The following is a 17,684-nucleotide window of genomic DNA, read 5'->3' as shown; positions in this document are numbered from 1 at the left end:
ATGACCTCTTTTTGTGTATGATTTCCTAGAAACAAGGGGTGGCTCAACTAACCCAACTCTCCCCTAGTGTTTTTCTTCAATGTAGACAAAATTATCTGATATCTAATTACCTTGCTATCATCCAAATAAGTCATGCAAGAGAAAAAGTTTTGGATGGCATTGCGTGGCTATCCCGCTGCAGGAAGTGTGCATAGAATATTAGTGACGCAAGGCTTGGATGAAAGACCCAGATGACATAACGCCTGTCTATCTCACAGGGGAGACAAAGGTTCTGCTGAGCCAATCCATTCTGCTACCGGATGCCTGCTTCTCTCTCTCTCTCTCTCTCTCTGCCTCTGTCGCAGTCAGTAACAAGGTCACAGAGAAATGGACGACTCTGTAAACACAGCTAGGTCGTGGTGTCTGGTAAAATGCATAGGAAGGCAAGGCCTCTGCCCTGGGCATGTTGTCTCAGTTAGAGCATTGATAAGAATCAGTACTCTAGGACAGGAATTGTACATCTTAGGTTATTGAACACTGTGTGTATCGTGTCTATCTGATCAGTCCTAAACTGGTGAAGAATTCAGTGCATTGGAAGTATTCAGACCACTGGGCTTTTTCCACATTTTCTTTTCTTACAGTCTTATTCTAAATGGATTCTGGATTAAATATGTTTTCCCCCCTCATCAATCTACACACAATACCCCATAATGACAAAGCAAAAACAGGTCTGGAGATCTGTCAGAGTGAACATTGGGTCCTCTGATTGCTCAGTTTGGCTGTGCAGCCAGCTCTCGAAAGAGTCTTGGTGGTTACAAACTTATTCTATTTAAGAATGATGGAGGCCACTGTGTTCTTGGGGACCTTCAAATCTACAGACACATTTTGATACCCTTCCCCAGATCTGTGCCTCGACACAATCCTGTCTTGGAGCTCTACGGATAATTCCTTCGACCTTATGGCTTGGTTTTTGCTCTGACATGCAGTGTCAACTGTGGGACCTTATGTAGTCCTTTTTCCTATACCCAAGAAGGTAAAGATAACTGAACTAAATGACTATTGCCCCGTAGCACTCATGTCTGTCATTGTGAGTGGCTTTGAGAGACTAGTCAAGGTTCATATCACCTCCACCTTACCTGCCACCCTAGACCCACTTCAGTTTGCATACCGCCCCAGCAGGTCCACAGACGATGCAGTTGCCATCACACTGCACACTGCCCTATACCATCTAGAAAAGAGGAATACCAATGCAAGAATGCTGTTCATTGACTATAGCTCAGCATTCAACACCATAGTACCCTCCAAGCTCATCATTAAGCTTGAGGACCTGGGTCTCAACACCGCCCTGTGCATTTGGGTCCTGGACTTTCTGACGGGCTGCACCCAGGTGGTGAAAGTAGGAAACAACATCTTCACTTTGCTGATCATCAACACTGGGGCTCCACAAGGGTGTATGCTCAGCCCTCTCCTGTACTCCCTGTTTACCCATGACTGTGTGGCCATGCACGCCTCCAACTCAATCATCAAGTGTGATGATGACACAACAGTAGTGGGCTTGATTACCAACAATGACGAGACAGCCTACAGGGAGGAGGTGAGGGCACTCAGAGTGTGATGTTAGGAAAACAACTTCTCACTCAGGAGATGAACGTGGACTTCAGAGGGAGCACCCCCCTATCCACATCGACTGGACAGTAGTGGGGAAGGTGGAAAGTTAAGTTCATCAGCGTACACATCACGGACAAACTGAAATGGTACACCCACACAGACAGTGTGGTGAAGAAGGTGGAACAGCGCCACTCCAACCTCAGGAGGCTGAAGAAATTTGGCTTGTCACCAAAAACCCTCACAAACTTTTACAGATGCACAATTTAGAGCATCCTGTCGGGCTGTATCCCCGCCTGGTACGACAACTGCACCGCCCTTAATCGTAAGGCTCTCAAGAGGGTTGTGCGGTCTGCACAACGCATCACCAGGGGCAAACTACCTGCCCTCCAGGACAACTATAGCACCTGATGTCACAGGAAGGCCAAAAAGATCATCAAGGACAACAACCACCTGAGCCACAGCCTGTTCACCCCGCTACCATCCAGAAGGCAAGGTCAGTACAGGTGCATCAAAGCTGGTCACTTTACTGCTGGGGCGGCAGGTAGCCCAGTGGTTAGAGCATTGGGTCAGTAACTCAAAGGTTTCTGGATTGAATCCCCGAGCTGATACGGTAAAAATCTGTCATTCTGAACAAGGCAGTTACCCCACTGTTCCGTGGGAGACTGTCATTGTTAATAAGAATTTGTTCTTAACTGACTAGTTAAATAAATGTAAATAAATATTAATAAATGGATCACTATTCACTTTAAATGATGTCACTTAATAATGTTTACATATCTTATATTACTCATCTCATCTTATACATGTCTAAAAACCTGTTTTTGCTTTGTCATTATGGGGTACTGAGTGTAGATTGATGAGGGAAATACAGTGGCTTACGAAAGTATTCACCCCCTTGGTATTTTTCCTATTTTGTTGTTTTACAACCTGGAATTAAAATATATTTTGTGGGGTTTGTTTAATTTGATTTATACAACATGCCTACCACTTTGAAGATGCAACATATTTTTTCTTGTGAAACAAACAAGAAATAAGAAAACTTGAGCGTGCATAACTTTTCACCCCCCCATGTCTCTATAAGCTTGGCACATCTAGCCACTGGGATTTTTGCCCATTCTTCAAGGAAAAACTGCTCCAGCTCCTTCAAGTTGGATGGGTTCCGCTGGTGTACAGCAATCTTTAAGTCATACTATAGATTCTCGACTGGACTGAAGTCTCGGCTTTTGACTAGGCCATTCCAAGACATTTAATGTTTTTCCCTTAAACCACTCAAGTGTTGCTTTAGCAGTATGCTTAGGGTCATTGTCCTGCTGGAAGGTGAACCTCCGTCCCAGTCTCAAATCTCTGGAAGACTGAAACAGGTTTCCCTCAAGAATTTCCCTGTATTTCCCTGTACACTTAGCGCCATCCATCATTCCTTCAATTCGGACCAGTTTCACCGTCCCTGCCGATGAAAAACAACCCCACAGCATGATGCTGCCACCACCATGCCTCACTGTGGGGATGTTGTTCTCGGGGTGATGGGAGGTGTTGGGTTTGTGCCAGACATAGCGTTTTCACTGATGGCCAAAAAGCTAAATTCTAGTCTCATCTGACCAGAGTACCTTCTTCCATATGTTTGGGGAGTCTCCCACATGCCTTTTGGCGAACACCAAACGTGTTTGCTTATTTTTTTCTTGAAGCAATGGCTTTTTTTTCTGGCCACTCTTCTGTAAAGCCCAGCTCTGTGGAGTGTACGACTTAAAGTGGTCCTATGGACAGATACTCCAATCTCCGTCTTTGTTGCCTCTCTGATTAATGCCCTCCTTGCCTGGTCCGTGAGTTTTGGTGGGTGGCCCTCTCTTGGCAGGTTTGTTGTAGTGCCATATTCTTTCTATTGTTTTTAAAATTGATTTCATGGCGCTCTGTGGGATGCTCAAAGTTTCTGATATTTTTTTATAACCCAACCCTGATCTGTACTTATCAACAGCTTTGTCCCTGTCCTGTTTGGAGAGCTCCTTGGTCTTCATAGTGCCGCTTACATAGTGGTGCCCTTTGCTTAGTGGTGTTGCAGACTCTGGGGCCTTTCAGCACAGGTGTATATATACTGAGATCATGTGACAGGTCACGTGACACTTAGATTGCACACAGGTGGACTTTATTTAACTAAGTATGTGACTCCTGAAGGTAATTGGTTGCACCAGATCTTATTTAGGGGCTTCATAGCAAAGCAGGTGAATACATATACACACCACTTTTCCTTTTTTTCCCCCCTTCAGATTCCTTTTTAACAAATAATTTTTTCCATTTCACTTCACCAATTTGGACTATTTTGTGTATGTCCATTACAAGAAATAAAAATAAATATAAATTACAGGTTGTAATGTAACGAAATAGGAAAAATGCCAAGGGGAATAAATATTTTTGCAAGGCACTGTACTTTCCGAATGCACTGTACATACAGACAGAAAAAACATACGCTAACATTTTCAATTATTTCAATTATTTAAGTTATAATATATATTATGATCAGGCAAGACAAGATATAAGTGCCTTTAAACATGTCTTATGCAATGTTCATATGATATCTGAGTGAGAGTGACTAAATCAATGGGGGACCCCTGGAGGTGATGGTGCCTAGGTAGCTTGGGTGCCCGGTCAGTAATTCGGCCATGATCATTAAAAGGTTTAGATAGCTGTCAAGACTAATGTTAGCTGACATGGGCTAATTGAGTTAACTTCAGCGACTGACATAACAAGACGAAAACTGCTGACACACTACCAAACTGCTGAGGCACTATGAAATTGTTAGTTGTGTGTCCTACTATCAATTTTGAACTAAACAGTACATTGAGTTGAGGCCAATGACTGTTGAAGTGGCCGTTTATGTCTAGAAACGGTACTGGCAATGTCCATTTTAATGTTATTTCTCCTCAGTTATACTTAACTGCTCCTCAATTCTACTTTCTAACCAAGTGGGAATGTGGTAATTACCAGTTGCGAAGTCGTAAATACGAGTTGTGTGCTTTCACGTTTTGGACTGGGAAATACCATCAAACATGGTGGTCATTAGAAGGTTTGTGAGTGTTTTGCTCTTTTTTTGGCCGATGAAAAGTATATCCAGAGCTGCTTTCACTTTCTAAATCAAAAGGAAGATGAACAGAATCAATAAACTACTGCTGATGACGCCGCCATGCTTAATGTATTTTTTGTTGACAAATAACGTTAGAGATGTGCAGGGGAGATCGGGGATGATAGATGGCGTTCAAGTGGATTTCCCCAGTCATATGCTGTTATTTACAAAATTACTAGATGATGTGAAGGCAGTTTTTATAGAGATGGCTATTTTTTATGCAGGGGGAGAGATACAGACATGCACCGTAAATGTTGGGCGGATTATTTACTGTAACCCGATTAGACTTTTTTTTATATAATCCGGGTTGATTACAGTTATTTATTAATTTAGCTATCCCGAAACATGTAATCCGTTACTACCCAACCCTGCCGCACAGTTATAGCGTCAAGTCCCTAGATGGCGATAAAGACTAATAAAATACATCTGAGTGAGGTTTGTGGTTTTATTCAAATCGGCCAAAACAAATGTGGGATTTCATTCAAAAATCCACCTAGTGGTGCCGTTTGCAAGTATAAAGTGAGGAGGCAGTGTTTGGGTTTGGGGGCTGGGCTGCCTATGTAATCTGCTAGTCTCTGCCTACTTTCTCGCATCAGCACCACCAAGCTTTGATTGCGTTTTAGCCCGGTCTGCCTGCATCTGCGTTCCTTGCCTCGCGTCTTAGATAATAGCCTACAAAACAGCAAACGAAGAAACGAAAAAGGATTTATAGACGTGTGTTCATCGTAAGTAGATGTTTTTATTTGACATATTCTGTTTTTGGACGCTAAGGACGCAGTAGTCTAGGCTAGGTTACTGCAGGTGTAGCCCTATGAACATAGCCCGATAACATAGTATTTATTTTGATGCCTGCTCCATGGCGTTGGAAAAGGTGATTTTCCACCTTTTTTAAATGTAGAATATATTAATTTTGATAAATGAGATGGGGGAAATGATATCTCAAGTTAGCCTGAACACCCACATATTTAATTTATCAAATATTTTGAATAATTAAACGGGGTTTCATAGCGTCTTATTACCCTGTTACAATATCTGATGTCATTATGAAGTTAAAGTTGAAATCCAATGCAGGTCATTTAAATGTTTAAATAAACTTGGTTGGATTAAATAACAAACGTATCGATTTGCGTGGTCAGTAGATGTTTTATTGTTTGATAAATGACACACGAACAATGAACTAACATAGTTTTTTTTTTTTTTACAGCATCTGCTTGACAAGTGTACTATTTTCTATTAGTAAAGATGGTTAAACTGGGGAGCAATCTAGAAGACAAAGGCGCTAAACCGGTCAGTGTGGAGGATGGCTTCCAAAACGTGCCGCTCATCACCCCTCTGGACGTCGGTAACCTCCAGTATGGAGCCCCAGACAAGGTAAAATGGACTATCTGTCTGCTCTGCTCTCCTCTCCAACTCACTCCTTGATTTATTGCCATTGCCATTACTTAATTGAACAGAAATCCCATCTTTCTGTCATCTCAATTGCCCTCTTGCTTCCTTTGTTTAAAGCACCTATTAAGGAAGCAGGTGTTTAACTGGGATGTTCCATTCAAGGAAGCCAGCAAACATGTCATCTCTAATTTACTTTGACAAGAGGGTTTATTTTTTTGGTCCAGCACTGACGAGTTCTGCTGCTTATTACACAGAATGATGATGAATGAATCACTGAACTGAATGTGTTAATATGATTGATATGAGTAATGATATTTGTAATTGTTTAATAATGCATATAATTGAATCTTACTTTGAAGGGATTTTCATTCATAACAGCTGATCGGCTAGTGTTCTCCATATGAACGCAGCAGTTTTTAAAAACATTTTCATATGAGTGAAGGACAGGTCCTTTGTTGTGTTGTCACAAGGCATATCTGCTGATGTCATTTCATGCATGTTTTACTTCAGCAGGGAATGCTGATATTAATTTGACATTGAGGATGTAAAGAAATAACTGTCCTCTCTCTGTGATTTATTTGTCAGCTCCCAGCTGATCATGAGGCTGGCTCTTGGTTGATTTGATAGACAGCACAGCAGGGCCCGTGGCCCCATGCAGGCCGAGCCCGTCACTCTATAGTAACCATTAGGAGAAGAACCGTGACACTTTTGCAGAGTGGTGCTTCAGCCCTCGTCTTGTATTCTGCTGATGAAGGCACAATCTCCCAGTACACCTGCCAACTGGAGTGGCCTGTCACTCCACACAGACTTGCAGCATTACAAAAGAGCCCTGTGTCATATTTCACTAGGGGGGCAGGGTCACAATAGCAGGTCCTGCCTCTCCTTCCACAACAGTGTTATAAAGGGAGTCTCTGGGGAGACGGAGCACCATTCAGAATTTTCAATGCGTTGATTCATACCTCTCAAGTGTCATATAAAATATACCATTCAGAGGGTCAAAATGGGTCAAGAGCAGTGCTATTGGGCTGTGATTACACAAACAGCTGCTTTAGAGAACGTGTCAAAATGGATAAGTACATAATTGCTGGTTGTTTGGAGATGGAGTTGTTGAAGTGGACTAGGTGCCATGCCAATACATTTCCCCAGGGTGGTTGGATAACTAGAAAAAATGTGAAGGCTCTACTTTGCATACAGCCTTGGAAAATGCAGTTTAGTTATTTATTTGAATGGGAAATGATTGACATTTGAAACAATGCAGTGAAGGCTCATTTCATAATGTGTTTGCAGTGGTCCTGTGTTCCCTGAACAGTGACAATGACATGAAATGACATGACATCAGAGGGTTTGAATAGTCTTTGTTGTCTCTATGAAGAGTGGACATCAATGTCTCCAGATCTCCCCCTCAAAGCGCTGTCATTCTAGTATCTAGTTCGTTCCTGACAGAGATTGAGAGGTGGTCTAGGCAAGCTCTCAGAGCTCTGGAGGGCAGTGGTGTGTATAGACTAGACACAGTGTAGTCTTGTTGGGCTACAGATGATGCATAGCTCTGGGTACAGTTCACATTCTGCTGCATTCCCAAGATTCCATGTTCACCGTCTGGTTAAAAACCGCCCCAGCCTGAGGTGATGTTACCATGTTTTCTCAGAGATTCGTGGCTGTATGTTATATTGGAAATAATGTATTTTCATGGGGTGGATCAGCTTTAACATTGCAGATAGATTGCAGCTTCTATCAATGTAATTGTCTGCATTATTTACAATCCACCATATATATTTTGTTTATAAATATAGATATTATTTTAAATATATTTAATATATTTTCCTTTATTATTGTCCCCTAAACCTACCGCCGCTCCCCTAATTGGAGTAAACTAACGGACAACAACACAGCCACATGGAAACCATGTGTTTGATACCATTCCACCCATTCCGCTCCAGCCATTACCACGAGCCTGTCCTCCTCAATTACGGTGCCACCAACCTCCTGTGCTATATACATTTCATGGACGCAGTATATTATACATTAGTTATCTTTTATTTGTCTTTAGTCCCATCCTTCAGCTCCCCTCAACACCTCCCATAATATATCTCTGAACATCATTTAATTTATATTTGCCATATATTGTTCAAGTGTTCTGTGATATTTCACAAAAGTTCTGAACCTTTCTATTCTCATAGTTTTCTACAGATTGTAAATTAAAGATACACATTTTAGGTAAGAGTATTATTATACTATTGATCAATTGATTATAACTTTTCAAATCACCCAGCAGTGCTATTCGCAGAGTTCACTCCAGGTAAATGTTGCAATTCTTCAGCCATTGCTGAACCTGCGACCAAAAACAAGCTACAGGAAAGGACAATAACAAAAAAGAAAATCAAATGATTCTGTCTTTTCGCAGCAAAATGTCACTGTTTATCAGGTGAATATAAAACAATGACTGAAATAGATGGAAGAGAAAGTCAACCATGACACCCGCTATGGATATTATAACAGAGAGTGGCCTAGAGGTCTAAAGGGAATTTACATGGTACCTTCAAACATAACTCAAAACACTGTGGGGTTGAGTCTATTCTGTCATCCTGTGTTGGAGGAGTTACCAGGGAGCTACAGCTGTTGATATCCCTCTAAGTCTAACCAGGGCTACACAGGGCTGGACAGGACTGTACAGAGCTACACAGGGCTATGCACGGCTAGACAGGACTATACAGGGCTGGACAGGACTACACAGAGCTACACAGGCCTGGACAGGACTATACAGGGCTGGACAGGACTACACAGAGCTACACAGGGCTGGACAGGACTACACAGGGCTAAGCACGGCTGGACAGGACTACACAGGGCTGGACAGGACTACACAGAGCTACACAGGGCTTAGCACGACTACACAGGGCTGGACAGGGCTAGACATGGCTAGACAGGATTGGACAGGGCTACACTGGGCTAGACAGGGCTACACAGAGCTAGACAGGGCTACACAGGGCTAGACAGGGCTACACAGGGCTAGACAGGGCTGGACAGTGCTAGACAGGGCTGGAGAGGGATACACAGGGTTGGACAGGGCTACACAGGGCTGGACAGGGCTACACAGGGCTGGACAGGGCTGGACAGGGCTACACAGGGCTGGACAGGGCTACACAGGGCTACACATGGCTACACAGAGCTGGACAGGGCTACACAGGGCTGGACAGGGCTACACAGGGCTGGACAGGGCTACACATGGCTAGACAGGGGAACAAACAGGCCAGGGAAACATAATTCTCTGTGGGTCAGTGCTGAGAGGAATTAGACCTGATCCCATCTGGATGGCCAGTGACGTGCCTGCAGGCCGCAGGGTCTCCAATATCTTGATTGGGTGGGAAACCAGCAGAGTAACTGAGCTGTGGAGTGTAATGAAGGGTGGTACATGCAGCACTTTGAATCAATCGTTTTCATACGAATTCAGGCCCCAGGCCAAGCCTTTGATTGCACTTCTTTGAGAACAAGCTGCTGTTTTTCGGGTGAGCTGGATGACCCATCACTGGGCCCAAACATCTAAGAGCTTGTTGGTTATTGGATGAGGGATGCCATGTTGTGACTGTGCAAGTGGGTCATCTAATACTCACCTAGAGTTTCCTCTCAGAATCACTGCAGTGTTTCTTAGAAAAGTGTACACACCAAAGCATAAAGGAGAATCTAGCAGAATATGTAAAGTCCATATTTGGGGACTTTTTTTTGTTATCTTGCTAGTCTTATTATCTTGGTAGGTTTATTATTTTGAGTTTCTTTGGAGTTTCACCTCCTTATTCCTTGTAGCAGTGATGCAGTTATTCATGTGCATTATTCAGACAGGAAGTCACTGGGTATGTCCCAAATGGTAGCCTATTCCCTATTTGGTTCACTACTTTGACTAGGACACTATCCCTAAAAGTAGTGCACTAAATAGGGAATAGGGTGCCATTTGGGACGTATCCATGATGACATAAAATGTGATCCTGTTCTAGGATTAGACAACAATCTCTCTGTGATCTTATTATCAGCCTTTTGATGTACAGTGGGGCAAAAAAGTATTTAGTCAGTTGTGCAAGTTCTCCCATTTAAAAAGATGAGAGAGGCCTGTAATTGTCATAATAGGTACACTTCAACTATGACAGACAAAATGAGAAAAAAAAATCCAGAAATCACATTGTAGGATTTTTAATGAATGTATTTGCAAATTATGGTGGAAAATAAGTATTTGGTCACCTACAAGCAAGCAAGATTTCTGGCTCTCACAGACCTGTAAATTCTTCTTTAAGAGGCTCCTCTGTCCTCCACTCGTTACCTGTATTAATGGCACCTGTTTGAACTTGTTATCAGTATAAAAGACACCTGTCCACAACCTCAAACAGTCACACTCCAAACTCCACTATGGCCAAGACCAAAGAGCTGTTAAAAGGACACCAGAAACAAAATTGTAGACCTGCACCAGGCTGGGAAGACTGAATCTGCAATAGGTAAGCAGCTTGGTTTGAAGACATAAACTGTGGGAGCAATTATTAGGAAATGGAAGACATATAAGACCACTGATAATCTCCCTCGTTCTTGGGCTCCACGCAAGAGCTCCCCCCGTGGGGTCAAAATGATCACAAGAACGGTGAGCAAAAATCCCAGAACCACACGGGGGGACCTAGTGAATGACCTGCAGAGAGCTGGGACCAAAGTAACAAAGCCTACCATCAGTAACACACTACGCCGCCAGGGACTCAAATCCTGAAGTTTGCTAGAGAGCATTTGGATGATTCAGAAGAAGATTGGGAAAATGTCATATGGTCAGATGAATCCAAAACAGAACTTTTTGGTAAAAACTCAACTCGTCGTGTTTGGAGGACAAAGAATACTGAGTTGCATTCCAAAGAAGACCATACCTACTGTGAAGCATGGGGGTGGAAACATCATGCTTTGGGGCTGTTTTTCTGCAAAGGGAACAGGACGACTGATCCGTGTAAAGGAAATAATGAATGGGGCCATGTATTGTGAGATTTTTAGTGAAAACCTCCATCCATCATCAAGGGCAGGGTCTTTCAGCATGACAATGATCCCAAACACACCGCCCGGGCAACGAAGGAGTGGCTTCGTAAGAAGCATTTCAAGGTCCTGGAGTGGCCTAGCCAGTCTCCAGATCTCAACCCTATAGAAAATCTTTGGAGGGAGTAGAAAGTCCATGTTGCCCAGCAACAGCCCCAAAACATCACTGCTCTAGAGGAGATCTGCATGGAGGAATGGGCCAAAATACCAGCAACAGTGTGTGAAAACCATGTGAAGATTTATAGAAAACGTTTGACCTCTGTCATTGCCAACAAAGGGTATATAACAAAGTATTGAGATACACTTTTGTTATTGACCAAATACTTATTTTCCACCATAATTTGCAAATAAATTCATAAAAAATCCTACAATGTGATTTTCTGGATTTTTTTTCTCATTTTGTCTGTTATAGTTGAAGTGTACCTATGATGAAAATTACAGGCCTCTCTCATATTTTTAAGTGGGAGAACTTGCACAATTGGTGGCTGACTAAATACTTTTTTGCCCCACTGTAGGTAAATTATAATGCAAATACAGTCCGTTTGATTATCTGACTCAGTGGAGCTCCTAGCATGACCTACTGTACCTGGAGAACTGCATGTCCTCACCCAAGGGTAGCCTACATATTGCTTTTTCCCATGAATGAGAAATGAAATGCCAGTGGTAATGATAACAGTGTCTCTAAAAAAGACAGAGAAGCATGGGGTGCAGACAGCCTGGTATTTCAGGGGGGAAATGAAATGTCAACATGATGGGGGAAGAAGTTAGAGAGGCTGTAATTGCAGAGTTCAGGGAAAGTAGCTGAGTCTCTTGGAGACTTCAGGACAATATAATGCCGTTAATTCCAGGTTGTGCTGTGGAGAGAGGAGGTACCAACGGTTTGTGGAAGGTGCAATTATTTGGTCCTATTATTGGAAACGCTAGCGCCATTCAGTTCCTGTAATTTGTCAAGTTAGAGAGGTCCAGGGGAAGAGTGTCTGCAGATGGATATCTGAGAGGAACAGTACAGTCACAGTGTCCTGTACCAGTAATAAGGAACCAGCAGTACAGTCACAGTGGCCTGTACCAGTGATAAGGAACCAGCAGTACAGTCACAGTGGCCTGTACCAGTGTTAAGGAACCAGCAGTACAGTCACAGTGGCCTGTACCAGTGATAAGGAACCATCAGTACAGTCACAGTGGCCTGTACCAGTGTTAAGGAACCAGCAGTACAGTCACAGTGGCCTGTACCAGTGATAAGGAACCAGCAGTACAGTCACAGTGGCCTGTACCAGTGTTAAGGAACCAGCAGTACAGTCACAGTGACCTGTACCAGTGATAAGGAACCAGCAGTACAGTCACAGTGGCCTGTACCAGTGATAAGGAACCAGCAGTACAGTCACAGTGTCCTGTACCAGTGTTAAGGAACCAGCAGTACAGTCACAGTGGCCTGTACCAGTGATAAGGAACCAGCAGTATAGTCACAGTGGCCTGTACCAGTGATAAGGAACCAGCAGTACATTCACAGTGTCCTGTACCAGTGTTAAGGAACCAGCAGTACAGTCACAGTGGCCTGTACCAGTGATAAGGAACCAGCAGTACAGTCACAGTGGCCTGTACCAGTGATAAGGAACCAGCAGTACAGTCACAGTGGCCTGTACCAGTGATAAGGAACCAGCAGTACAGTCACAGTGGCCTGTACCAGTAATAAGGAACCAGCAGTACAGTCACAGTGGCCTGTACCAGTGATAAGGAACCAGCAGTACAGTCACAGTGGCCTGTACCAGTGATAAGGAACCAGCAGAACAGTCACAGTGGCCTGTACCAGTGATAAGGAACCAGCAGTACAGTCACAGTGGCCTGTACCAGTGATAAGGAACCAGCAGTCCAGTCACAGTGGCCTGTACCAGTGATAAGGAACCAGCAGTACAGTCACAGTGGCCTGCACCGGTGATAAGGAACCAGCAGTACAGTCACAGTGGCCTGTACCAGTGATAAGGAACCAGCAGTACAGTCACAGTGGCCTGTACCAGTGTTAAGGAACCAGCAGTACAGTCACAGTGACCTGTACCAGTGATAAGGAACCAGCAGTACAGTCACAGTGGCCTGTACCAGTGATAAGGAACCAGCAGTACAGTCACAGTGTCCTGTACCAGTGTTAAGGAACCAGCAGTACAGTCACAGTGGCCTGTACCAGTGATAAGGAACCAGCAGTATAGTCACAGTGTCCTGTACCAGTGATAAGGAACCAGCAGTACATTCACAGTGTCCTGTACCAGTGTTAAGGAACCAGCAGTACAGTCACAGTGGCCTGTACCAGTGATAAGGAACCAGCAGTACAGTCACAGTGGCCTGTACCAGTGATAAGGAACCAGCAGTACAGTCACAGTGGCCTGTACCAGTGATAAGGAACCAGCAGTACAGTCACAGTGGCCTGTACCAGTAATAAGGAACCAGCAGTACAGTCACAGTGGCCTGTACCAGTGATAAGGAACCAGCAGTACAGTCACAGTGGCCTGTACCAGTGATAAGGAACCAGCAGAACAGTCACAGTGGCCTGTACCAGTGATAAGGAACCAGCAGTACAGTCACAGTGGCCTGTACCAGTGATAAGGAACCAGCAGTCCAGTCACAGTGGCCTGTACCAGTGATAAGGAACCAGCAGTCCAGTCACAGTGGCCTGTACCAGTGATAAGGAACCAGCAGTACAGTCACAGTGGCCTGCACCGGTGATAAGGAAACAGCAGTTTAATGTGCTGAATTCATCAGTCATTTACTGCAGAGTATACTTTCTGACGAAATCTTCAATGTGACTTTCATACAAGCAGCACAATGAGGCTCACCTGGATGTTTTTACATTTTTTTTATTGAACCTTTATTTGACTAGGCAAGTCAGATAAGAAGGTTGTGATACAGCCCGGGATCGAACCAGTGTCTGTAGTGACGCCTCTAGCAGTGAGATGCAGTGCCGTAAACCGCTGCACCACTCGGGAGCACTCAGGACGTAATCACGTGCACATTTTTATCTCTCTCTCCCCCTCTGTGTTTTGACTGCTATTCTGAGCCAATTTCAGTGAAGAATGGCAGAGTGACATTACTGGGACAGGCCTCTGCTTACCCAACTCTCTGTTCCTCTACATCGTGTTAAAAGAGAGTGGATTGGTTCTGATTGGGGTGCATCATACAGGCCAGTGCCTAAAATAGCCAATCCCTGACAGTTGCTTGGCAGAGACAGAGGTTAGAGTTTTTATGTTTCTCTCTCTGCCCTTGAATAGATAACACAGTGATGACGTAACATGGTGGTGACGTAAGAGTAAGACTGTGCGGTATGATGGCTCTGTCTATCTGAAGTCCAGCTAACCCCTAAGGGACATTCTTTTGCTGTGTCACTGTAACTGACTGTGTTTTGTTCTCTCCTTTCTCTGTAGGTGGTGGTGAAGACACGGACTGAGTACCAGACGGACCAGAAGAAATCCAAGATGAAGGTGCCCAAGGTGGAGGAGTTTACCATCAGCTTCACTGATGGAGTGTCAGAGAGACTCAAGGTACTCTGAAATTTAATTTCTTAATTCACTGAGACAGACCAACTCTTCCCTCAGCGCTAAGATGCTACTTTGCTACGTTGCTGCCTCCTAGCGTTGTTAATATTAGAATTCCGCTCCTTTAAGCACATATAGTGTTCCTGAGGAGTTATTTTTGGGAATGTATCAACTTCACAGATGCAGATGTAAGTTCCTTAGGATTCCATAGGAGCTGTACAGGGAACACAATGGTAATTGGGTTGTCATGGTAGCCAGATCTCATGCATAAGCTCATGAGAATCTCTGTACTACTTGAGCTAGCAAGCTGAAATGTCTGTGTGAATATAACAGTGTGTAATCCACAGTACCTGAGACATACTGGATGTTTCTTCTGGATTTATTACACATGATTAACATACAAAGTAGATACCCAGGTTGAAATTGAAATGGACCTGCAGTTTCTTATAGAGCAGCTCTGTCACTAACAGTGAGAGGAGACCCAGACCATAGAGTGAAATGGATTGACCTCATCCATAGTTAACACATGCTCTGCTTTCATTAGCCTCAATAGCAGTGGTCATTGTTCCCTCGGCACATCAAATCAATGGGCTGCAATGTCTTATACAGTCCTGAGAGTGAGGTCTAAGGGCTAGGAATTGCCAGGGACCTCACAATATGATATAATAATAATATATGCCATTTAGCATATACTTAGGTGTCCATAATATACAGTGGGGCAAAAAAGTATTTAGTCAGCCACCAATTGTGCAAGTTCTCCCACTTAAAAAGATGAGAGAGGCCTGTAATTTTCATCATAGGTACACTTCAACTATGACAGACAAAATGAGAAAAAAAATCCAGAAAATCACATCGTAGGATTTTTAATGAATTTATTAGCAAATTATGGTGGAAAATAAGTATTTGGTCACCTACAAACAAGCAAGATTTCTGGCTTTCACAGACCTGTAACTTCTTCTTTAAGAGGCTCCTCTGTCCTCCACTCGTTACCTCTATTAATGGCACCTATTTTAACTTGTTATCAGTATAAAAGACACCTGTCCACAACCTCAAAAAGTCACACTCCAAACTCCACTATGGCCAAGACCAAAGAGCCAGAAACAAAATTGTAGACCTGCACCAGGCCGGGAAGACTGAATCTGCAATAGGTAAGCAGCTTGGTTTGAAGAAATCAACTGTGGGAGAAATTATTAGGAAATGGAAGACATACAAGACCACTGATAATCTCCCTCAATCTGGGGCTCCACGCAAGATCTCACCCCGTGGGGTCAAAATGATCACAAGAACGGTGAGCAAAAATCCCAGAACCACACGGGGGGACCTAGTGAATGACCTGCAGAGAGCTGGGACCAAAGTAACAAAGCCTACCATCAGTAACACACTACGCCGCCAGGGACTCAAATCCTGCAGTGCCAGACGTGTCCCCCTGCTTAATCCAGTACATGTCCAGGCCCATCTGAAGTCTGCTAGAGAGCATTTGGATGATCCAGAAGAAGATTGGGAGAATGTCATATGGTCAGATGAAACCAAAATGTGTTTGGAGGACAAAGAATGCTGAGTTGCATCCCAAAGAACACCATACCTACTGTGAAGCATGGGGGTGGAAACATCATGCTTTGGGGCTGTATTTCTGCAAAGGGACCAGGACGACTGATCTGTGTAAAGGAAAGAATGAGTGGGGCCATGTATTGTGAGATTTTAAGTGAAAACCCCCTTCCATCAGCAAGGGCATTGAAGATGAAACGTGGCTGGGTCTTTCAGCATGACAATGATCCCAAACACACCGCCCGGGCAACGAAGGAGTGGCTTCGTAAGAATCATTTGAAGGTCCTGAGGTGGCCTAGCCAGTCTCCAGATCTCAACCCCATAGAAAATCTTTGGAGGGAGTTGAAAGTCCATGTTGCCCAGCAACAGCCCCAAAACATCACTGCTCAAGAGGAGATCTGCATGGAGGAATGGGCCAAAATACCAGCAACAGTGTTTGAAAACCTCGTGAAGACTTACAGAAAATGTTTGACCTCTGTCATTGCCAACAAAGGGTATATAACAAAGTATTGAGATAAACTTTTGTTATTGACCAAATACCTATTTTCCACCATAATATGCAAATAAATTCATAAAAAATCCTACGATGTGATTTTCTGGATTTTTTTCCCTCATTTTGTCTGTCATAGTTTAAGTGTACCTATGATGAAAATTACAGGCCTCTCTCATCTTTTTAAGTGGGAGAACTTGCACAATTGGTGGCTGACTAAATACTTTTTTTGCCCCATTATATGTATTGCAATTCCCAGGATTCTATAGGTATTGCGATTCTATGCTGTGATTTTGTTGAGATTTAAATGTTACAAACATATTCACCATATGTTCCATGTGACTCAATTGGTAGAGCATGGCGTTTGCAACACCAGGCTTGTGAGTTTGATTCCCATGGGGGACAAGTACGAAAATGTATGCTCTCCTCTACTGTAAGTCACTCTGGATAAGGGCATCAGCTAAATGTAATGTTGCTCACTATATGTCTTCTGCAGAAAGAGAAGAGAGAAAAGGAGTTTTGGTCAGTCATGGAAATAAAAGTATTTAAAACATATTGGCTCACTATTTAAAAAGAAGATGGAGAACAAGCTAACGCTATCTAGCAAAAAAACAACCAAAATATATATTTTTGCAAATCAATACTTGGAGTCAAAATATCGACATAATATCTTCAGAAATAATATTGCGATATGTAACTGAATCGACCCCCCCCCCATCACTTGTTTAGAGCTATTACCATTTTAGGTGCTCTTGAATTTTGATGGAAGAGAGGGTTCTGCAAGGTGTTTGACTATAATTATTGTGAGATGGAGTCTGGCAGTGAGGAAGGAGAGCAGAGAGAGGGGAAGTTTGGCTTTGCCGTTAAAGGTCATTTGAGGAGCCGGCAAAGGAAGAGAGAGACAATGAAATATTCAACACAAACAGAGGCTGTGAAGCTTGTCTGAGTGGGGTTGTGACTGACTGAGAGGAGGATCTCTTCTGCCTTGCTCTCTTTG

At 43.4% G+C, this 17,684-nt stretch overlaps 1 protein-coding gene across 2 annotated transcripts in view; it reads left to right on the top strand.

The window, feature by feature from the left end:
* Nucleotides 1-5,210: 5,210 nt before the first annotated feature.
* LOC124014203 (neuronal vesicle trafficking-associated protein 2-like) overlaps nucleotides 5,211-17,684 on the top strand; it is a 44,264-nt gene continuing 31,790 nt past the window's right edge. The window contains exons 1-3 of one of the 2 annotated variants that reach the window (XM_046328977.1): nucleotides 5,211-5,424; nucleotides 5,937-6,070; nucleotides 14,542-14,658. In XM_046328977.1, the coding sequence (XP_046184933.1) occupies nucleotides 5,942-6,070; nucleotides 14,542-14,658 (246 nt within the window). In that variant the 5' untranslated portion in view covers nucleotides 5,211-5,424; nucleotides 5,937-5,941. Of the gene's footprint in view, nucleotides 5,425-5,903; nucleotides 6,071-14,541; nucleotides 14,659-17,684 lie in introns of both variants that reach the window. The other variant, XM_046328969.1, reaches the window with a different exon arrangement.

The sequence above is a fragment of the Oncorhynchus gorbuscha genome, linkage group LG02 (genome assembly GCF_021184085.1).
Source record: "Oncorhynchus gorbuscha isolate QuinsamMale2020 ecotype Even-year linkage group LG02, OgorEven_v1.0, whole genome shotgun sequence".
NCBI classification, from domain to species: Eukaryota; Metazoa; Chordata; class Actinopteri; order Salmoniformes; family Salmonidae; genus Oncorhynchus; species Oncorhynchus gorbuscha.
Note: the sequence above shows the minus strand (reverse complement) of the source record. Positions and strands in the feature narration are given on the sequence as shown.